At 39.2% G+C, this 17,283-nt stretch overlaps 1 protein-coding gene across 4 annotated transcripts; it reads right to left on the minus strand.

The window, feature by feature from the left end:
* Positions 1-900: 900 nt before the first annotated feature.
* Positions 901-16,724, minus strand: zfp91.L (ZFP91 zinc finger protein L homeolog). 4 transcript variants are annotated; one of them, XM_018225597.2, is made up of 12 exons: positions 16,420-16,724; positions 15,976-16,007; positions 15,510-15,737; positions 12,380-12,416; positions 12,181-12,267; positions 10,619-10,708; positions 10,214-10,330; positions 10,060-10,107; positions 3,305-3,383; positions 3,091-3,205; positions 2,899-2,998; positions 901-1,694 (listed from the first exon to the last, which is right to left on the minus strand). In XM_018225597.2, exons 1-12 carry the CDS (start codon positions 16,608-16,610, stop codon positions 1,292-1,294), a joined length of 1,527 nt encoding a protein of 508 aa, XP_018081086.1. In that variant the 5' UTR covers positions 16,611-16,724; the 3' UTR covers positions 901-1,291. The 4 variants fall into 4 exon arrangements, with proteins under 4 accessions (XP_018081086.1, XP_018081085.1, XP_018081087.1 ...); XM_018225596.2 differs by having other exon boundaries at positions 10,060-10,110; positions 16,420-16,721; XM_018225598.2 differs by having other exon boundaries at positions 10,060-10,110; positions 15,510-15,707; positions 16,420-16,714.
* Positions 16,725-17,283: the final 559 nt, after the last annotated feature.

Below are 17,283 nucleotides of genomic sequence, written 5' to 3' on the forward strand. Positions count from 1 at the left end.
TGGACAGGCCTGCTCTAGAGAAATGTCTCCCAAAAGCCTGTATAAATTATATGGGCGTGGTAATGCATTTTGGAGCACAAGCATTTTAAACAGTTATAGAAATGCCCTACATTGAAATTGGGTTTTAATATGACCGTTACACACTTAATATTACCACCTAGTCTTCAATGGAGCACACACTTCTCCACAACTACTTACAAATTCAGACACGGTAAATCCATTATCAAGACAAACACCTTTAACACACCTGCAAGGCATACCATTCTATAAATATGAATTGAAGTGATAAATGGAAGCAAATCTATAAAAATCAATGGAAATTGCTATAGTATTGAAAGTATTGTGATTGGCACATGGTGTCACAATTTTGGAAAAACATCAAAGAGCATTTTATGGGAAAGAGTGTATGAAGGAACTTTGTAATCTAATATTAACATGTTAGCATCTTCACCAAAATATTCATTCATATTTGGTGTAAATTGTACGTGCAATACCGGTGTAATATTTATATAAGGATTGTTTAAAGATTGCTATATATATGATCAAAGTAGTACTATAGATATCTGCTATAAGCACAGTGTATAATACTACAGGATGAGCAGCAATATCTTTAGTACAGACATTTGTGCTGAACACGTAATCTCAAAACAGTTATTTAGCTTTGGTATTTTCAGATGTTTCTATATAATGTCGCCAGTGGGTAATATATAGAGCTGATGTATTTTGAAAAGCAAAAAACTGTCCTCAAACTATTATCTCACTTACTTTAAAAACAAAAAAAAACTTATTAAGAAAAAGTGATCAACAAGGAGGACATAAAGTAAACTGCCAAATAAAGTTAACCTCGGGTAGTGCTCCACTTAGTGCTAGCAGCTTTTCTCTGGGAGAAGGCTTCACTTGTGAGACATAACAGCTCTGTTTTATTCATTAAACATATTATGTACAAAGAGTGCAGAGCACAGCACCCATGAGAAATGGAAGAAGAGCTGGAGTACAGAAAATAGTCAAAGGGCAGAAACATACAAAACAGTTAAAAAGAGAACAAAAATAGAGCAGATGAGTGGGACAAAGCAGACTGGAAATATGATGAGAGAAGAATGGACAATCAAATAGCATAAAAGTGTAGCTGAGAGAGTAAAAGATGATGAGAAAACATGGGGCAGAATCTGAATACAGAAATGGTCATAAAGAAAGCAAAGAGCCCTGTATTAAAGGGTTGAAATAGCCAGCCCGCTGGGGTGAAGGAGAGGAAACAGTCATGGTACTGTGCAGAAGAGATTGTCTTCCCTCTCTATGGTCCAGCAGAGTCCGAATCCTCAATAAGAACCTCAGTGGTAGCAACCAGTGGAAGCACTGGTTGGATGGGACAAGCCACTAAAATGTTAGAACTTGAATTGGGATACAAGGTTTGGGGAGATGTAGTTTCCTCTGAGACCACAGGTACTGCTGGGGCTAGGCTCTCGGGCACCAGCAGTTCAGGGGAGGTAATAAGGGCACCAGCATTAGCTGCCAGGGCCTCAGCTATAAGAACCTCTGGGTGGCTCTTTGCCTTGTGGGCTACAACGCTGTCCTTCTTCTCAAATTTCTTTCCACATATGTTGCAGGAGAACTGGTAGAAAGAGTCAGCATCATGTTTCTTCATGTGCCAGTTTAATGAGGCCTTCTGTCGGCAGGTAAAACCACAGAACTCACATCTATTTTGGAAAAAATGCAAGCATTGAAAACACAAATTAAGCAATATATAATGCCCTGATGCGAGTATAAATTTGTTCTAAGTAGAATTTGTCTGCAGGTTAGTGTTCATTGAAGAACGTATAATATTAGACCAAAAACAAACAGAGTCGGCTGGGCCAGGCGCGGAGCCTTGAAAGCCCTATTGACTGAAAGCTAACCAGTTCAGACGTAGTTAGAAATGGTTAAAAACTAAAACGTAACTTTTAATCCAAATAAATAAAACCCATACACACACCACCAACAAACTGAATTACAAAAGACTCCATAGTGGAAGTGATGAAGTCCGGGAAAAGTGTCCCTAAAACCATTTAAAAAACCAGGCTACAGGTGGGACGGTGAACTAGCACAACTTAGAACATGACCAATGACAGTGTGCTTGCTGCAAAAAGTTTAAACACTGGATGCCAGTCGCAGTTCCAGAACCCTCCCTTCCAATAGTTCCCCAGATAGAATCTCCTACCTAGCTACGTAGGGAACAAGTGGGAGCTAGTCGCCCACTGTCCACCTATGCCACAAGCCCGACGCGTTTCGCCGTTTGCGCGGCTTCTTCAGGGGCATAAGTCTCTGTTTTTTTTAAATGGTTTTAGGGACACTTTTCCCGGACTTCATCACTTCCACTATGGAGTCTTTTGTTATTCAGTTTGTTTAATTCATTTGGATTAAAAGTTACGTTTTAGTTTTTAACCATTTCTAACTACGTCTAAACTGGTTAGCTTTCAGTCAATAGGGCTTTCAAGGCTCCGCGCCTGGCCCAGCCAACTCTGTTTGTTTTTGCACAAATTAAGCAAGAAGGATTCAACATCAGAGCAAAAAACTGTTGTGGGGAAAATTAGTGATTCACTGAACAGAACACCACCTTAAAGATGGTGCCGAAGGCTTTGGCTAGTTTGAAGATGTGAAACCACATAATGCTTGATTTTACCATATATAGTATGCAAGTTGGAATATACAGTATATCCTGTTTTGCTAATCATATATAAAGATGTTTCTGTGGTTGGCCAGATGACTTCTGTCTGAACTTGATCTAAATGTTGAGTACACCTTATTTGTGTGGTCAGTTTCAATCACTCTGTAGAACCCAAAAGAACCCTTCTCAATACAACAGTGTAAATGTGTACCTGTGAAACACACACTACCACAGAGTACAGAAGATTTTTAACTTACTGTAAGGGCTTCTCTCCTGTATGAATCATGCGGTGTACTGCCAAGTTATGGGAGCTTTTAAACGCCCGAGCACAGTATTCACAGATATAATCCCGCTGATCTAAAAAAAGGGTCACAAAGAGACATCACTCAGCAGCATAACACACAGGTAACTCTATATGGTCTCTGCACAAGTGAAATATAATTCTAGACCTGTATGGTGTTTTGCATGGCGCAGAAGCTGTTTTTGTAGACGGAAGAGTCTCCCACATGATGGATGTGGGCATACATACTTCTTCTTTAAAAGGTGCTGATATTTAATGTGATGCTGCGGAAGAGAATATAATGTTGTAGCACTTGTAAGCTTCCTTTCAGACAGAAAAATACTTACCTTTCAGAATATAAGTTAACTGTTGAATTCTCTCACCTGCAAATATCTCGGGTGAGCTAGGACAGTACCACATCCCTCCATCTCGCAGCGCACATATTGTATAGGAGGCTTCTTCCTACAAAAAAACAAAAACAAAAGGAGTAATTCACAAACTTTTAAAGCAATTGTTCAGTATAAGCAATTGTTCAGTATAAAAATAAAAACTGGGTAAATGGATAGGCTGTGCAAAATAAAAAAGGTTTCTAATATAGTTAGGCAAAAATGTAATATATAAAGGCTAGAGTGACTAGATGTCTAACAAACCAGAACACTACTTCCTACTTTTCAGCGCTCTTGGTTTCCACTGACTAGTTACCCTGGTGACCAAGCAGTAACCAATCAGTTACTTTAGGGGGGGGGATTAATTGCAAATCCACTGAATAGTGATGTCCCATTTGGTTCCCCTTCAAGTCGCTGACTAACTCAGAGTTAGAAAGCTGAAAAGCAGGAAGTTGGATTCTGGCTATTATATTAGACATTCAGTCACTCCAGCCTTTATACATTACATTTTTGCCTAACTAACTATATTAGAAACAGTTTTTATTTTGACAGCCTTTTAATCCAGTTTTTATTTTTACACTGAACTGTTCCTTTAAGCTGAGGTATTAACTTTCAATGTTGGCCAATAGATAGGTTTTAAGTTTGGATAACTGGGCTGTTTTCTCAGTCAGCTACAGGCTCTTTACTAGGGATGGGCTTTACCTCAATGATGGTACAGCTTTTTTGGGAGAGAAAATGGCTAAAGGGTTGGTGGATATTTTTAAAAGAATTGTTCAGTGTAAAAATAAAAACTGGGTAAGTAGAATGCTATGCAAAATAAAAAAATGTTTCTAATATAGTTAGGCAAATATGTAATGTATAAAGGCTGGAGTGACTGGATGTCTAACATAACAGACCAGAACACTACTTCCTGCTTTTCAGCTCTCTTGGTTTACACTGACTGGTTACCAGGCAGTCACCAATCAGAGACTTGAGGGGGCCACATGGGTTATATCTGTTGCTTTTGAATCTGAGCTGCATGCATGTGGTTCCCCTTCAAGTCGCTGACTGGCTCAGAGTTATAGAGCTGAAAAGCAGTAAGTAGTGTTCCAGCTATTATGTTAGACATCCAGTCACTCCAGCCTTTATACAGAAACACATTTTGCACAGCCTATGTTTTTATTTTCACACTGAACTGTTCCTTTAAACTAGGTGTGGGGGAAGGGTTCAGTAAAAGATTCAGTGGAAGACAGGTTAGATAGTGGGCAAAGGAAGGGAAAATCGGGGTGGAGATTTGGTTGGGGGTACTGTTAAGGATGAGGAGGACCACATGTTATATGTTCAATATGGTACCAGTATTAAATGTGTTTGCAAATGCAAGGAGTCGGACTGGTAAAATGGGAGAACTGGAGGTGCTGGAGGGAAAATATTATGGGAATGGTGTGGCCAAATATAGCTGAATGAGTTGCAAGACTGGGCAGTTAATATCAGCGGCTATACTTTGTTTCAGAGGGACAGAGGCAATAGAAAAGGAGGAGGGGTATCTGTTTGTTAGGCAGGATTTAAAAGCTTATATAAAGGAGGAGGTTATGTTAGAAAATGAGGGGGCAGAAGTCTTATGGGTGGAGTTCTTCACCAATTGTAAAGAGTCCTGCAAATTAATTGTAGGGGTATGCTATAGACCCCCTAATGAAAGTGAGGAGGAGGCTAATCTCCTGATGAAAATAGAAAAGGCTGCTAGTTTGGGTAAAGTAATGATAATGGGGGATTTTTATTACCCAGAAATTGACTGGAGCAACAGTACTGCCAGATCAGTTAATGGGAACAAGTTTATAAACTTGTGGAATGACAATTTTATGGCACAGGTTATGGGGAGCCCACCAGAAAAAAATGCTATTCTGGATCTAATGATCTCAAATGACCCAGAACTTATAGCAAATGTGCAAGTCCCCTGGGTAATAGTGACCATAATGTTATATCATTTAATGTCTGGTGCAAAAAACAAAATACACCGGGGCCACAAAAAACATGAATTTCAGAAAAGCTAATTTTAGTGCCTTGAGGACCGATTGGGGCATTATGCTTTCAGCTAAAAACAAAGAACAGAAATGGTTATTTAAAATGATATTAAATTGTTACTGTTCTCAATTTATTCCCTTAAAGAGTAAGTGTAGAAGCTTTAAGAATCACCCTATGTGGCTTAATAAAAAAGTTAATAGGAAAGAAGAGAAAGGAATTTAAATACTACAAGTCTGGGGGACAGAAGTTGCATTTAGTGAATATAAACACTATAATAAATATTGTAAAACAGCAATCCGGAAGGCAAAGAAAGGAAACGATGAGTGCACTGAGGCGGAGGCTAAGACTAACCCCAAAACGTTTTTTAAGTATATTAATAGTAAAAAGATGCGGGTTGCTCCTTTAAATAATGGTACCAGTATGGTTGTAACAGATACAGAAAAGGCAAATGTGCTAATTCAGTTCTTTTCTTCAGTGTATACAATAGAAGAGTAATAATAATAGTAATAAAAATTAATGTAAACAAGGCGTCAGGGCCAGATGGCATACACCCCCAGGTTCTAAGAAGGCTTAGCTCAATTTTAGACCAGCCCCTATTTCTGATTTTCTCAGATCCGCTTTCATCTGGTATGGTACCTATGGATTGGAGAAAAGCTGATATCATTCCAATATTTAAAAAGGGATTACGATATCAACTTGGCAATTATAGGCCAGTAAATTTGATATCTGTGGTAGGTAAATTATTTGAAGGCTTGGTAAGGGATCACATTCAAAATTTTGTCCTAGTGAATGGCATTATGAGTAGCAATCTGCATGGCTTTATGAAGGATAGGTCATGTCAGACAAATTTGATTGCTTTTTATGATGAGGTAAGTAAGATGCTGGACAGTGGGGGGGCAGTAGATGTGATCTATTTGGATTTTGCCAAAGCGTTTGATATTGTACCCCACAAACAACTGCTTTCTAAACTAAGTTCCGTTGGGCTTAATGAAGTCATTTGCACATGGATAGGAAACTGGCTACAGGATAGGATACAGAGGTTGGTTGTTAACTGGAACTTCGCCGATTTACTAACAGGAGCTGGCGTAACTTCGCTAGTGAAGGAGATAGACTCTAGCGGTACTTCGCACCCTAACGGCGAATTTGCGCTCTGGCGAACGAACTTAACTACTCTAATTCACCAAGATTGAGATTTGACTGAACGTTACCTCTTGAGCCAGACATGCCTTCGCCAGCTCAGACCAGGCAAAATGCATTATAGTATATAGGACTTGGTCAAAAATTTGTTGAAATTTTTTCTAAGTCCCAAAAAACGCTGGCATCTTTTACTTTTTACAGGGTGATAGGCTGCAAAAGATTGTAATTTGTTTTTGGGGTTCCCGGCTTCCCCCCTACATTTACTAACATATGGCACATAAACTATACAGTGGGCACATGTGTAGGGCAATACAACAACTCTAGTTTATTTTATTAAGGTTCCCTGGGCTTGTGTAGTGTAATGCATTGGCTGCAACATATACGTCCATTTAACTTTAACTTCCAGCTGTATGCAAATTAGCCAACGTAATCGTAAATTTGCTTTGCTTCCCGCATTAACGCTAGAGCAACTTCGTAAGCGTTCGCCCCCTGCACACAACTTTGGATTTTTGTGAATTAGCGTTGTCCTGGCGAATCTACGCCTGGCGAAGTGTTGCAATGTCAGCGAAGCCGTCGCTGGCGCAATTTCGGAGGTAAGGGCTCGGTTTTGGGTCCACTTTTATTTAATTTGTTCATTAATGACTTAGGGGAGGGTATTTTAAGTAATGTCTCAGTGTTTGCAGATGACAAAAAAACTATCCAGCCCAATTAATTCCATCCAGGATGCGGCATCCTTGAAACAGGATCATGACAAACTGGCAATCTGGGCAGCTAAGTGGCAAATGAGATTCAATGTTGATAAAAGTAAAGTCATGCACCTGGAATGTAAAAATATCCAAGCCACTTGTACCCTTAATGGGACTACACAAGGCAAATCCATTATGGAAAAGGACCTTTGAGTCCTTGTAGATAATAAACTTGGCTGTAGCAACTAATGGCAGTCAGCAGTATCGAGGGCAAAAAAGGCCTTGAGCTGTTTTAAAAGCTGAGGGGGGGGGGGGGTCATTCTTGCACTTAATAGAGCACTGGTAAGGCCCCATCTACTGCCCTACAGTTTGGTCTCCAGTGCTCAAACAGGACATTATTGTATTAGAGAGGGGTCCAGAGAAGGGCAACTAAGCTGGTAAAAGGTATGGAAAATCTTAGCTATGAGGAAAGACTGGCCAAATTGGGGATGTTCACGCTGGAGAAGAAGTGCTTACAGAGGTGATATGATAACTATGTATAAACATATAAAGGGGATCATATAATAATTTCTCTAATGCTTTATTTACCAGTTGGTCTTTCCAGCTGACAAAAGGTCACCCATTCCGATTAGAAGAAAACAGGTTCCGCCTAGATATTCGGAAGGGGTTTTTTACAGTGAGAGCTGTGAAGATGTGGAATTTACTCCCTGAATCAGTCGTACAGGCTGATACATTAGATAGCTTTAAGAAGGGGTTGGATGGCTTTTTAGCAAGTGAGGGAATACAGGGTTTTTGGTCTTTTGCTTTTTAACTTGTTTCTTAATGACACGGAGGTGGGCATTGAATTTAATGTTTCTATTTTTGCCAATTATACTCAATTGTTCAAAACTAAGTTCCATGCAGGATGCTGCCACTTTACAGAGTGATTTGACTCATTTTGAAAAGTGGGCAGCAAACTGGCAAATGAGGTTCAAATTTGATAAAGGCAATGTTATGCACTTTGGTAGAAATCATATAAATGCAAGTTATACATTAAATGGTAGTGTCTTGGGGGTTTCCTTAAAGGGATACTGTCATGGGAAAAAACATTTTTTTCAAAATGAATCAGTTAATAGTGCTGCTCCAGCAGAATTCTGCATTGAAATCCATTTCTCAAAAGAGCAAACTGTTTTTTTTATATTCAATTTTGAAATCTGACATGGGGCTAGACATATTGTCAATTTCCCAGCTGCCCCAAGTCATGTGACTTGTGCTCTGATAAACTTCAATTACTCTTTACTGCTGTACTGCAAGTTGGAGTGATATCACCCCCTCCCTTTCCCCCCCAGCAGTCAAACAAAAGAACAATGGGAAGGTAACCAGATAACAGCTCCCTAACAGAAGATAACAGCTGCCTGGTAGATCTAAGAACAACACTCAATAGTAAAAACCCATGTCCCACTGAGACACATTCAATTACATTGAGAAGGAAAAACAGCAGTCTGCCAGAAAGCATTTCTCTCCTAAAGTGCAGGCACAAGTCACATGACATGGGGCAGCTGGGAAATTAACAAAATGTATAGCCCCATGTCAGATTTCAAAATTGAATATAAAAAAAAATCTGTTTGCTCTTTTGAGAAATGGATTTCAAAGCAGAATTCTGCTGGAGTAGCACTATTAACTGATGCGTTTTGATTTTCCGATGACAGGATCCCTTTAATTGAGAAGGATCTGAGGCTTTTGTAGATAAGTTGTCCATTTCCAGGCAGCATCATTTTGTGGCTATTAAAGCAAATAAAGTGCTGTCTTCCATAACTCATGGGTTGAAAACCTAATTTGGCCTCTTTATATGTCCCTGGTAAGGCCTCACCTTGACTATGCAGTCCAGATTTGGGCTCCAGTCCTTAAAGGAGATACATAACCATACCTACAGTTTCATCTCCTTCTTGCTTACTGAACCCAGAAGTGTGTTCTGACATGAGTAATCCACCGTTGAAATGCAGGGATGCCCCCTGACTCGCAGTCACCATATTTGATTAATGATCGTCACTTCCTTTAGCTGCTCTTCCCTAGCCTGCATTTGCCGAGTTTAGTTTCTTAGTAATAAGAAAGTGCAGCTTAAAGAAGGAGTTAAACACTTTGCTTGTAATAAATTTAACTGACATAAGCAGTATAGTTGTCTTAGCAATGATAGGGGGGCGTATTGATTGGAATTTGGCAGGCTGTCCTCTAGAGTCAAGAATAACGGGCATCGTGTCACAGCAAAGTATGCAAATGAGAAAAAAAAAAGTACTCTGACATGCATTTGCCATCACGGCTACAGGAGAAAAGGAAGCTGCACTAAAGGAATAGAGGTACTTGGTTCTTTGCTGGAACTTTGCTGTTTCATAGACAAACTATGGCTCACAAAGCTGCACTGTCAAAGTGGGGCTGTTTTCTCTGGAAAGTACAAGTACATTATAAACAGATAGCACAGAATTGTTTTTCCTTCTGATGAAGTGACAATCACAAAATGCATTAAGATAGTTCCCCTGCCCACTTCAATTGTTGCATTATAAATGGATCAATAAAACTTTTTTATTGCCTTAACCAAGTTCGGTTTCCTCGTGAATCGTGACCCGGCAGAATGATCCTTATAGCCAAGTTTTGACCTTAAAAGCCTGATTGCACGCCCAGAGCGGTAGCGAGGGATCAACTGGGCGAGAGGATGATATGCTCTTTGTCTTCCTGTGATCGTTTGAATGCCGTGCACCGTCTCTTTCTAAAATCTTTTTTTCCCATAAAAAAGGATGAACACAATAGAGGCCACCTCTTGTCTCCAGACCAAGAATTCAGAAGTATACCTGCTTTGAGGCTACTGGGAGCAGCAGCCAAGGGGTTGGTGAGCAACATGTTGGAACATATCACTATAAGTAGTGTAATGAGCATGATTTGATTATGTATTTAACTTACCTTCGTTTCGGGAGTCTTGGGCTTTTATCATCCTTACGCCTGCGACCCCTTCTGTGATGAAGAGAGGAAAGTGCAGGGAAAAAAAACAAACAAACAAGCTTTCACAAAAGGCTTGTGGGAAAAGGAAAATACCTTTTCTGTGACTGGCACTCACTTTCTAGGTGTCTCCTCTTCCTGTACCTGACTTTCTTCCTTTACTTCCATCTTAACCTCCACAGGGAGTCCCTCCTCTTTAGCACGGGAAGTTCTTCGTCTTGATCGTGGAGTCTCTCTGAAAGAAAATGGATGAGGTTGACCAAAATGTGTAAAGTAGGAGATGAGAATATACGACACAGAAAAAAACCAAAAAGTGGCATGTAACTGTTACCTTTCCACCCATAACCTAAAACGCAACACAGGCAGAACGGTAATTTAAAATAAAATCTGTTATTGTTGCTACAAATAAATGGCTCTTGGGAACTTAAGCATACTTACAATAAAGCAGAAGTTGTTTGACAGGAAATCATATCCAGGGAAATCCCTATAACCATACAGTACTGGAAAAGATAACTGCAAGTACCTGTCAAGTTGGGGTCTGTAGGTTTCATCCAGAGGGTCATCTTTATATGGTAATTCTTCCTCACTTATCAACTCGTCTTCATCATCCTCACTGAGAGATAAAAAGAGAAATGGAAGATATTCCATAAGTGAAAAACATGTTCACAAATTGATGCAAAGTCAAAACATAAAAAAAAAAGAAAAAAAAAAGACATTCAAAGAACATTGGTAATTGATGGGCAGAATGTACAGATGTGGAAAAGAATATACTGCCAAAGTAAAGGTATGTGCAAAGATTTGAGCAGGGTAAATTGAGAACCTTCATTACCTGATTTAAAAGAGAAAAAAGTACCCCACTAGCTTCAAAACTCGCTTAGATTAGCGAAGAACCGAGCACTGGCTGAGATTTGAAACCTCCCTACCCCCTCCACTACTTTGAAAACCCAATTGACTTGATTATAAAAAGTTAAGGTTAAAAAGGACTCAAAACGCCGACGCGCGTTTTGCAATACTGGCTTTGTCAAGGCGTAATGAGAAAGCTCCCCTGCCGTCGGTTTAAAAGCAGGGGAGCTTTCTCATTACGCCTTGACAAAGCCAGTATTGCAAAACGCGCGTCGGCGTTTTGAGTCCTTTTTAACCTTAACTTTTTATAATCAAGTCAATTGGGTTTTCAAAGTAGTGGAGGGGGTGGGGAGGTTTCAAATCTCAGCCAGTGCTCGGTTCTTCGCTAATCTATCTGATACTAAAGCTCACAAGAGCCCGTGGATTTGTGGTTTTTTAGGCCTATACAGTTCTCTTCCAGTCTAGGACTAGATTAAAATTTGAGACCACAGTCCCGGGTACTCTGCCTTCTTTGACTTTGTGGTGTCCCAGGGATAGAAATAATCAGGTAGTAGATTTGGGACAACTCCACCTCCTCTTCTTTTCCATTTCTGACTTATTTTCTGAACCTGAGCATTGTGTGTTTTTTAATATTTATCCTATTTATTGCGGTCTCTATTTAATCAATTTTCTCAATTTTAATTTATTGCTAAGCACTATCGAGCACTTTCAATTTTATGAATTTTTTGTCAGTCTGGATGAAATTACTACTCTTCATTAATTGTTAAGCACTTGCACTTTAAAGTTTTTTAACTTAAAGTGATTGGAGGGGGTTACTATTAACTCTTAGACTATAATATATCCTTGTAGCAAAAGGATATACACTATCGTGGAATAAAATTGGCTATAGCTAAGGGTATATGGGTACCAATTTTTCTTAACCCCTATATATATAATAGAATGAATTGTATCACAATTATTTAATTAATTCATAATTATTGGATTCTAATCGATTTAATTATAGCACAAGCACTTTTTTTGGGATTTATATTAAAGTAATCAGCAAATCTGCAAGCAATTGAGACTATTTAAATTAGGTAGGCTTAAACTACTAGAGACTGCTGAGCGAGTTTTGAAGCTAGTGGGGTACTTTTTTCTCTTTTAAATCATTAATTTGTACTGACTAAGGTCAGACCTCCGCTTCTACCGCAGGATAAATTTATTTAATAAGGGATCACTTTTTTTTTGTTTAACCTTCATTACCTTTCAATTTGAGGTCTGTAAGTTTCATCTCTGGGATCATCTTTGAATGGAACTTCTTCCTCACTTATCATTACGTCCTCCTCCTCACTGGACAATATAGGTAGTAAAGGAAAGAAAGAAAAACATGAAAAAGGAGAGGTTGAGAAATAACTGCATATGTTATAGGTTCACTCACACAAGTGTATGGATAATGGCTCACCTAATTGTAGCAGTGAAAGAAGGCCCTTCATTGATTTCTGAAAAGGCAAAACAGTCAGATAAATATTCTGCATTGACATATACCAAGGTAACAAACCTTCAATGATCCAAAGAATTACATTACATAAGCCCACAACCCAAATATTTGCTTTACATTCACCTTGCTCGAATACTTACATAGCCACCATAATTTACTATCATGGCCTTGATAAAGGTGAGATAGTTGTTAGTTAATTGAGATTTAAACATAGCATTCAGAAAGATTATATTTCAAGTTCAGAGATCTAGAAACCCAGGTATTTTAACACTAGGGCTCAATAGAATTTTAAATCAGAATGAAAGCAAAATACCTAACTTATTTTCACTTTCAGCAGGCTTAAAGAGGGTGTCCGACCACCAAAAAACATTCTTCCATAATTGTCCCTATCTGTTAAATTAAATATACTATAAAATATGCATTTTCACCTCTATTTGGACTCCATCCAGCCTCAATTTACTAAGGTATCTGGTTACCAGAAAGTAGACTGATCCGGAGGATAGATTTACATTGTTACTAATATATTTTTAATTACTTCTTTTTCTGCTCTGAGCCTCTCTCCTACTGATTTTCTGGTAGTTCATTCATACTACAGCCTATAAGATAGGGAATTTGGTACCCATGCACCACAGAATAAAAAAAGGTCGGAAAAGGTCTTACAATCCTTAAATCACTCTAAAAAGCTAATTTTAAAGTGAACTGGTCGTCAAAGCATTATTTATACAGTGTACATGCGTAAAGTGGACCGATTTTAAATTACCGTTTATGCAGTTATTCTCCTTATGTTTCTGCTGACTACAATGCAAAGTTATTTTCCAGAGATTTATCATCTGTGGTTGGCACATATTGTCCGCAAGCAAACTCCCCATTTGCCATCAACCTAAACTAATAGAGACTATTTGTTTCTAAGCTGCTACCAATAGTGCTGTGTGGGCCGGCCCGAAACCTGCGGGTTCAAGCTAGCTACCGCAAAGAGACCTCACGCTGCCAAGTTCCAGCCCGTCAATTAGACTTGTGAGGGTACGTAATTTGAACAACAAGTGGTCAAAACGCACTTCTGCCTTTCACAGTTTATAAAGTAAATTGCTTGTAAATAAGTGTTCACAGTTATGTCCAAGAACAATTCCCCCACATCCCAAATACATTGTGAGAGGCAAAGGGTACCAACACCACAATTACATTAATTATAATGAGCAACAGTGGAAACTTTAGTCTCAAATGCATTATATACAGTAAAAGGTAATGGGTAATATACAGTAAAAGTTAACCTCTGACACCCCTTTAGTCTTCCAAAAAGCAATAAACCTAAGGACAGGGGAAGGATTCAGTTACCTACAGGTCAAAAGCAGCTCTGAAATCATCAGTACTGTTGAATATGTATTTATGTGCCACCTAGAGGCAAATCTTAAAAGTGAACCCAGCAGAAGAATAGGACAAGGAAATAAGAGCTAAATAACAGAGATAGTAGGTGCTGAAAAGGACTTGCATGATGCCATTTTGGCTGTTCTTGCAAGCAAAGGATCATGCATAATCAACTGATAGCTGTCCACACACCATTAAATATCAAAGTCATGATAGTATTGCTTATTAGGAGCTGTTAATAACCTGAACTTTGAATCATGCGGCAAATACATTGTTGATTTAAAGTTAACCAAAATACCGAGCAAAACTTAATTATATTAAAGGAGAAGGAAAGCTACAGAGGCATTTTATTGCCAATAGATTAGCTGCATTAGTGCAATCTAGAATGCTATATTTATTCTGTAGAATGTTTTACCATACCTGAGTAAAAAGCTCTAGAAACTCTCTGTTTGTTTAGGATAGGAGCTGCAGTATAAACATGGTGTGACATCACTTCCTGCCTGTGTCTCTCCCTGCTCTGGGCTCAGATTACAGTAGAGAAGGGAGGGGTGGGGGGAGAGGAGCAAACTGAGCATGCTCTTGCCCAGGGCAATGAGGTTTAAGCTGAAGGCAGGAAGTCTGATACAGAAGCCCATGAGTACACAATAGAAGGAAAGAAATGCTGTGTTTCTTTTGACCGGGGACTCAGAGCAACATTACTTTGGGGGTTTACTGGTATATTTAGATGTACCTTTCTGATAAGGCTTACTTAGTTTTAACCTTTCCTTCTCCTTTAAGTGCAACAGGAAATGGCATGGAGCATTAATCTACACTTAACCAAGCAAACCCCTTATGTTTCCTATAAAAATTTACATTAACAAAACTATAATGGAACGTAAATTAAAATCGAAGTTCGCTTTTTGTGCCCTTGCTCAAACTTACAAGAGAGTAAACTAAACTCTAATATAAATGTAATAGAACAGAACAAATTGATATGAGACCAGACTTTTTCAGCGAAACTGCAAAAAGTAGACAGGACAAGCATGCATATAAGTGGCTAATAAAGTAAATGTGGAAATTAAAGTAACCTGAATAACACGTAAAGTTAAATTAAAGGCCCAACAATTATAACTTATATTACTGGCATGAGCTACTGTACGTGGAAGTAATTCTCTTCAGGTAAAATTTTTACTGCCTTCTTCAACCCAGCGAAAAAATTCACATTATGGATTTTTCTTGCAAAGCCTTGTCATATTTTGCTATAAAGTATTTGTAAATGATGTTGCCCTTGGGTGCACTGCTCCTGTGAGCATGCACATATGCACGTCACCTTGGGGTTGCTGACCTTGGGAAATAATATAGCAACTCTATAATTTAATGAAAGCAGAAAAGTATAAGCGTGAAGCTGGTATACTATTTAGTGGAGGTCTTACAGATACTGCAAAAACCAATTAGTAGATATGGGTCAGTCACAGTTATAGAATAGAAAGTCTTATTGTAATTAACCTGTAAATCAAGTGTTTTTAAAACTTTACCACATAACCTCACAAATGAAATTTCACTATGTCAAATGCCTCATCTCTCATACAGCTGATACGCTGTGTAAATCTGAATGGCTCAATTTATTAAGGGTGTTAATCTATATGGCTCAATTTATTAAGTAAACCTTACCATCTCCTAAACAGTTTTGTTAATCAGATTTCAGGAACAGGTCTCCTTTAGAGAAATATTTCACATTCAGTAGGCTCCTCACCATACACCAGATGATGCGGCTCTGGTTCTGTCTTGCAGATAAGTTGCAGCGTTGGAGTCTGTCGTGCACGTGAACTACGAAGAACCCCTCCCCTTACTATTGAGTGGCTTTCTTCTTCCAGTGGTGGATCCGTAACCAAAATTGTTGGCTCTAACTCCTGTACAACTACTTCTTCTTCTTCTACTTCTCGCTTTAGAGCTGTAAGGGAAACGTTTTTGAAGCAGTTACCTGTAATGAGGTATGTTTATTGATATAAAGAAAGTTACCAGTAATGATGTATTTACCTGTTAGGTGCTTAGTTAACCCTAATAGGTAACACTAGAAAATACTAATGGAAAAATCATACCAAACTCCTAGGCTTAACAAAAAGACATAATATTACAGGTGCACTTTCACAACGCATCCAGGACTAACTTTGTAATAAAGCTCCTTCAGGGCACAGATAAACAAAAGGATTTACTCCTACCTTTTTCAGACACCATGTTTTCCTCCATGTAACTGCAAATGCAAAAGTACTTTATTAATGTACATTCTTTAGTGCTTTCCCAATAAGTACACTAGGTTCACCTGCATTCGCTCACTTCCTGTTTTGTACAAACCCGTCCCACACCTCCAAAGTAGCGAATGCAAGTGACAAGCCTTAGTTCAGGGAAAAGCGAGACTAATGTACAATAAAAGACTACACGATAACCTCACATTTGCTAATTCGAAGTAAAATGAAATAATAGAACAGGCTCCTCCTCATGTAAATCAATACGTGTCCGTCCCACATGCAAATTATACGAGTCCCTCCCACTGCAACTTTTCAACCCACTTTTAATAATCCAATAGAAGTCTTAACATCAGTTAACAAAGGATCTATGGATTTCAATATCGCGTCATATTATTTTTATAATGACGGTCTCTTTACCTGTCTCTGCCTTCCTGGATTTGCTGCTGCTCCTCCTCCTCAGGCAATTCCCGGCGGCACCGCCTTCTACGGGGACACTCCGCTTTCCTCCTGCGAGAGGAGCCCCCTGCCACTGACTCTTCATCCCCCGCCGCTCCCTCGGCGCCTGGTCCCTGTTTCGGGCGGCCCCGCGGCTCCGGCCCTCCCGGCATCCGTCCGTCAACCAGTCCACTCTCCGATTACAATATTGCGCATGCGCTGGGCTCCCCCTCCGGGTCAGTGGTCTGACGTCATAAGTTTTGCGCATCGGTAGGGGACCTGTCCACAAGAATCTGCGCATGCGAGGACTTGAGTCTCCAGGCTTCTGGTATTGAATGCGCATGCTTACTTTCTAGTACAAGCTCTTCCATAATTTGCTTGTGACTATCGTCTGATTTGTTGGAGTTTAGGCGTTTCTGGTTCTACGTATAAACTTATGCGTGTCTTTTTACCGACGCACACTGGGAGTTGTAGTTATTTGTAAAGTTTTTTTTTGTTTGCGGTCAGATAACTTTATTAGTGAATACAAATGCTAAACATGGCTTTCAAGCGTTATATTATTAAATTAAAGTTATGTGAAGAGGCATAACATTATTCACATGCCGTTTTTTTGAGAAATTGTTTCCTTCCCTGTTAATAACGTCATCAAGCGTCAAATCTATACTTACCGTGATTTTCATTTCCTGGACCAGAACATGGCATTGAGCAATAAGGGTTAAATCCCCCTGACGATAGGAAGACACAGGAATTGGCAAATAAAAGCGCACATCTCAACAACTGGAGACAATACCCCCAAAGTAGGGAAGGAACCCCTGCCCACTGCCATGTTCCAGTCCAGGAAACGAA

Source organism: Xenopus laevis, chromosome 7L (assembly GCF_017654675.1).
Source record: "Xenopus laevis strain J_2021 chromosome 7L, Xenopus_laevis_v10.1, whole genome shotgun sequence".
In the NCBI taxonomy this organism is placed as follows: Eukaryota; Metazoa; Chordata; class Amphibia; order Anura; family Pipidae; genus Xenopus; species Xenopus laevis.

Excerpts from the sequence above, each read along its gene's own strand:
- zfp91.L (XM_018225596.2), bottom strand. The coding sequence starts at position 16,610 with ATGCCGGGAGGGCCGGAGCCGCGGGGCCGCCCGAAACAGGGACCAGGC. Across the intron at positions 3,384-10,059 it reads CCAAGACTCCCGAAACGAAG|GAAGAAGCCTCCTATACAAT; the intron begins GTAAGTTAAATA and ends GTTTTTTTGTAG. Across the intron at positions 2,999-3,090 it reads CCATGCAAAACACCATACAG|ATCAGCGGGATTATATCTGT; the intron begins GTCTAGAATTAT and ends CCCTTTTTTTAG.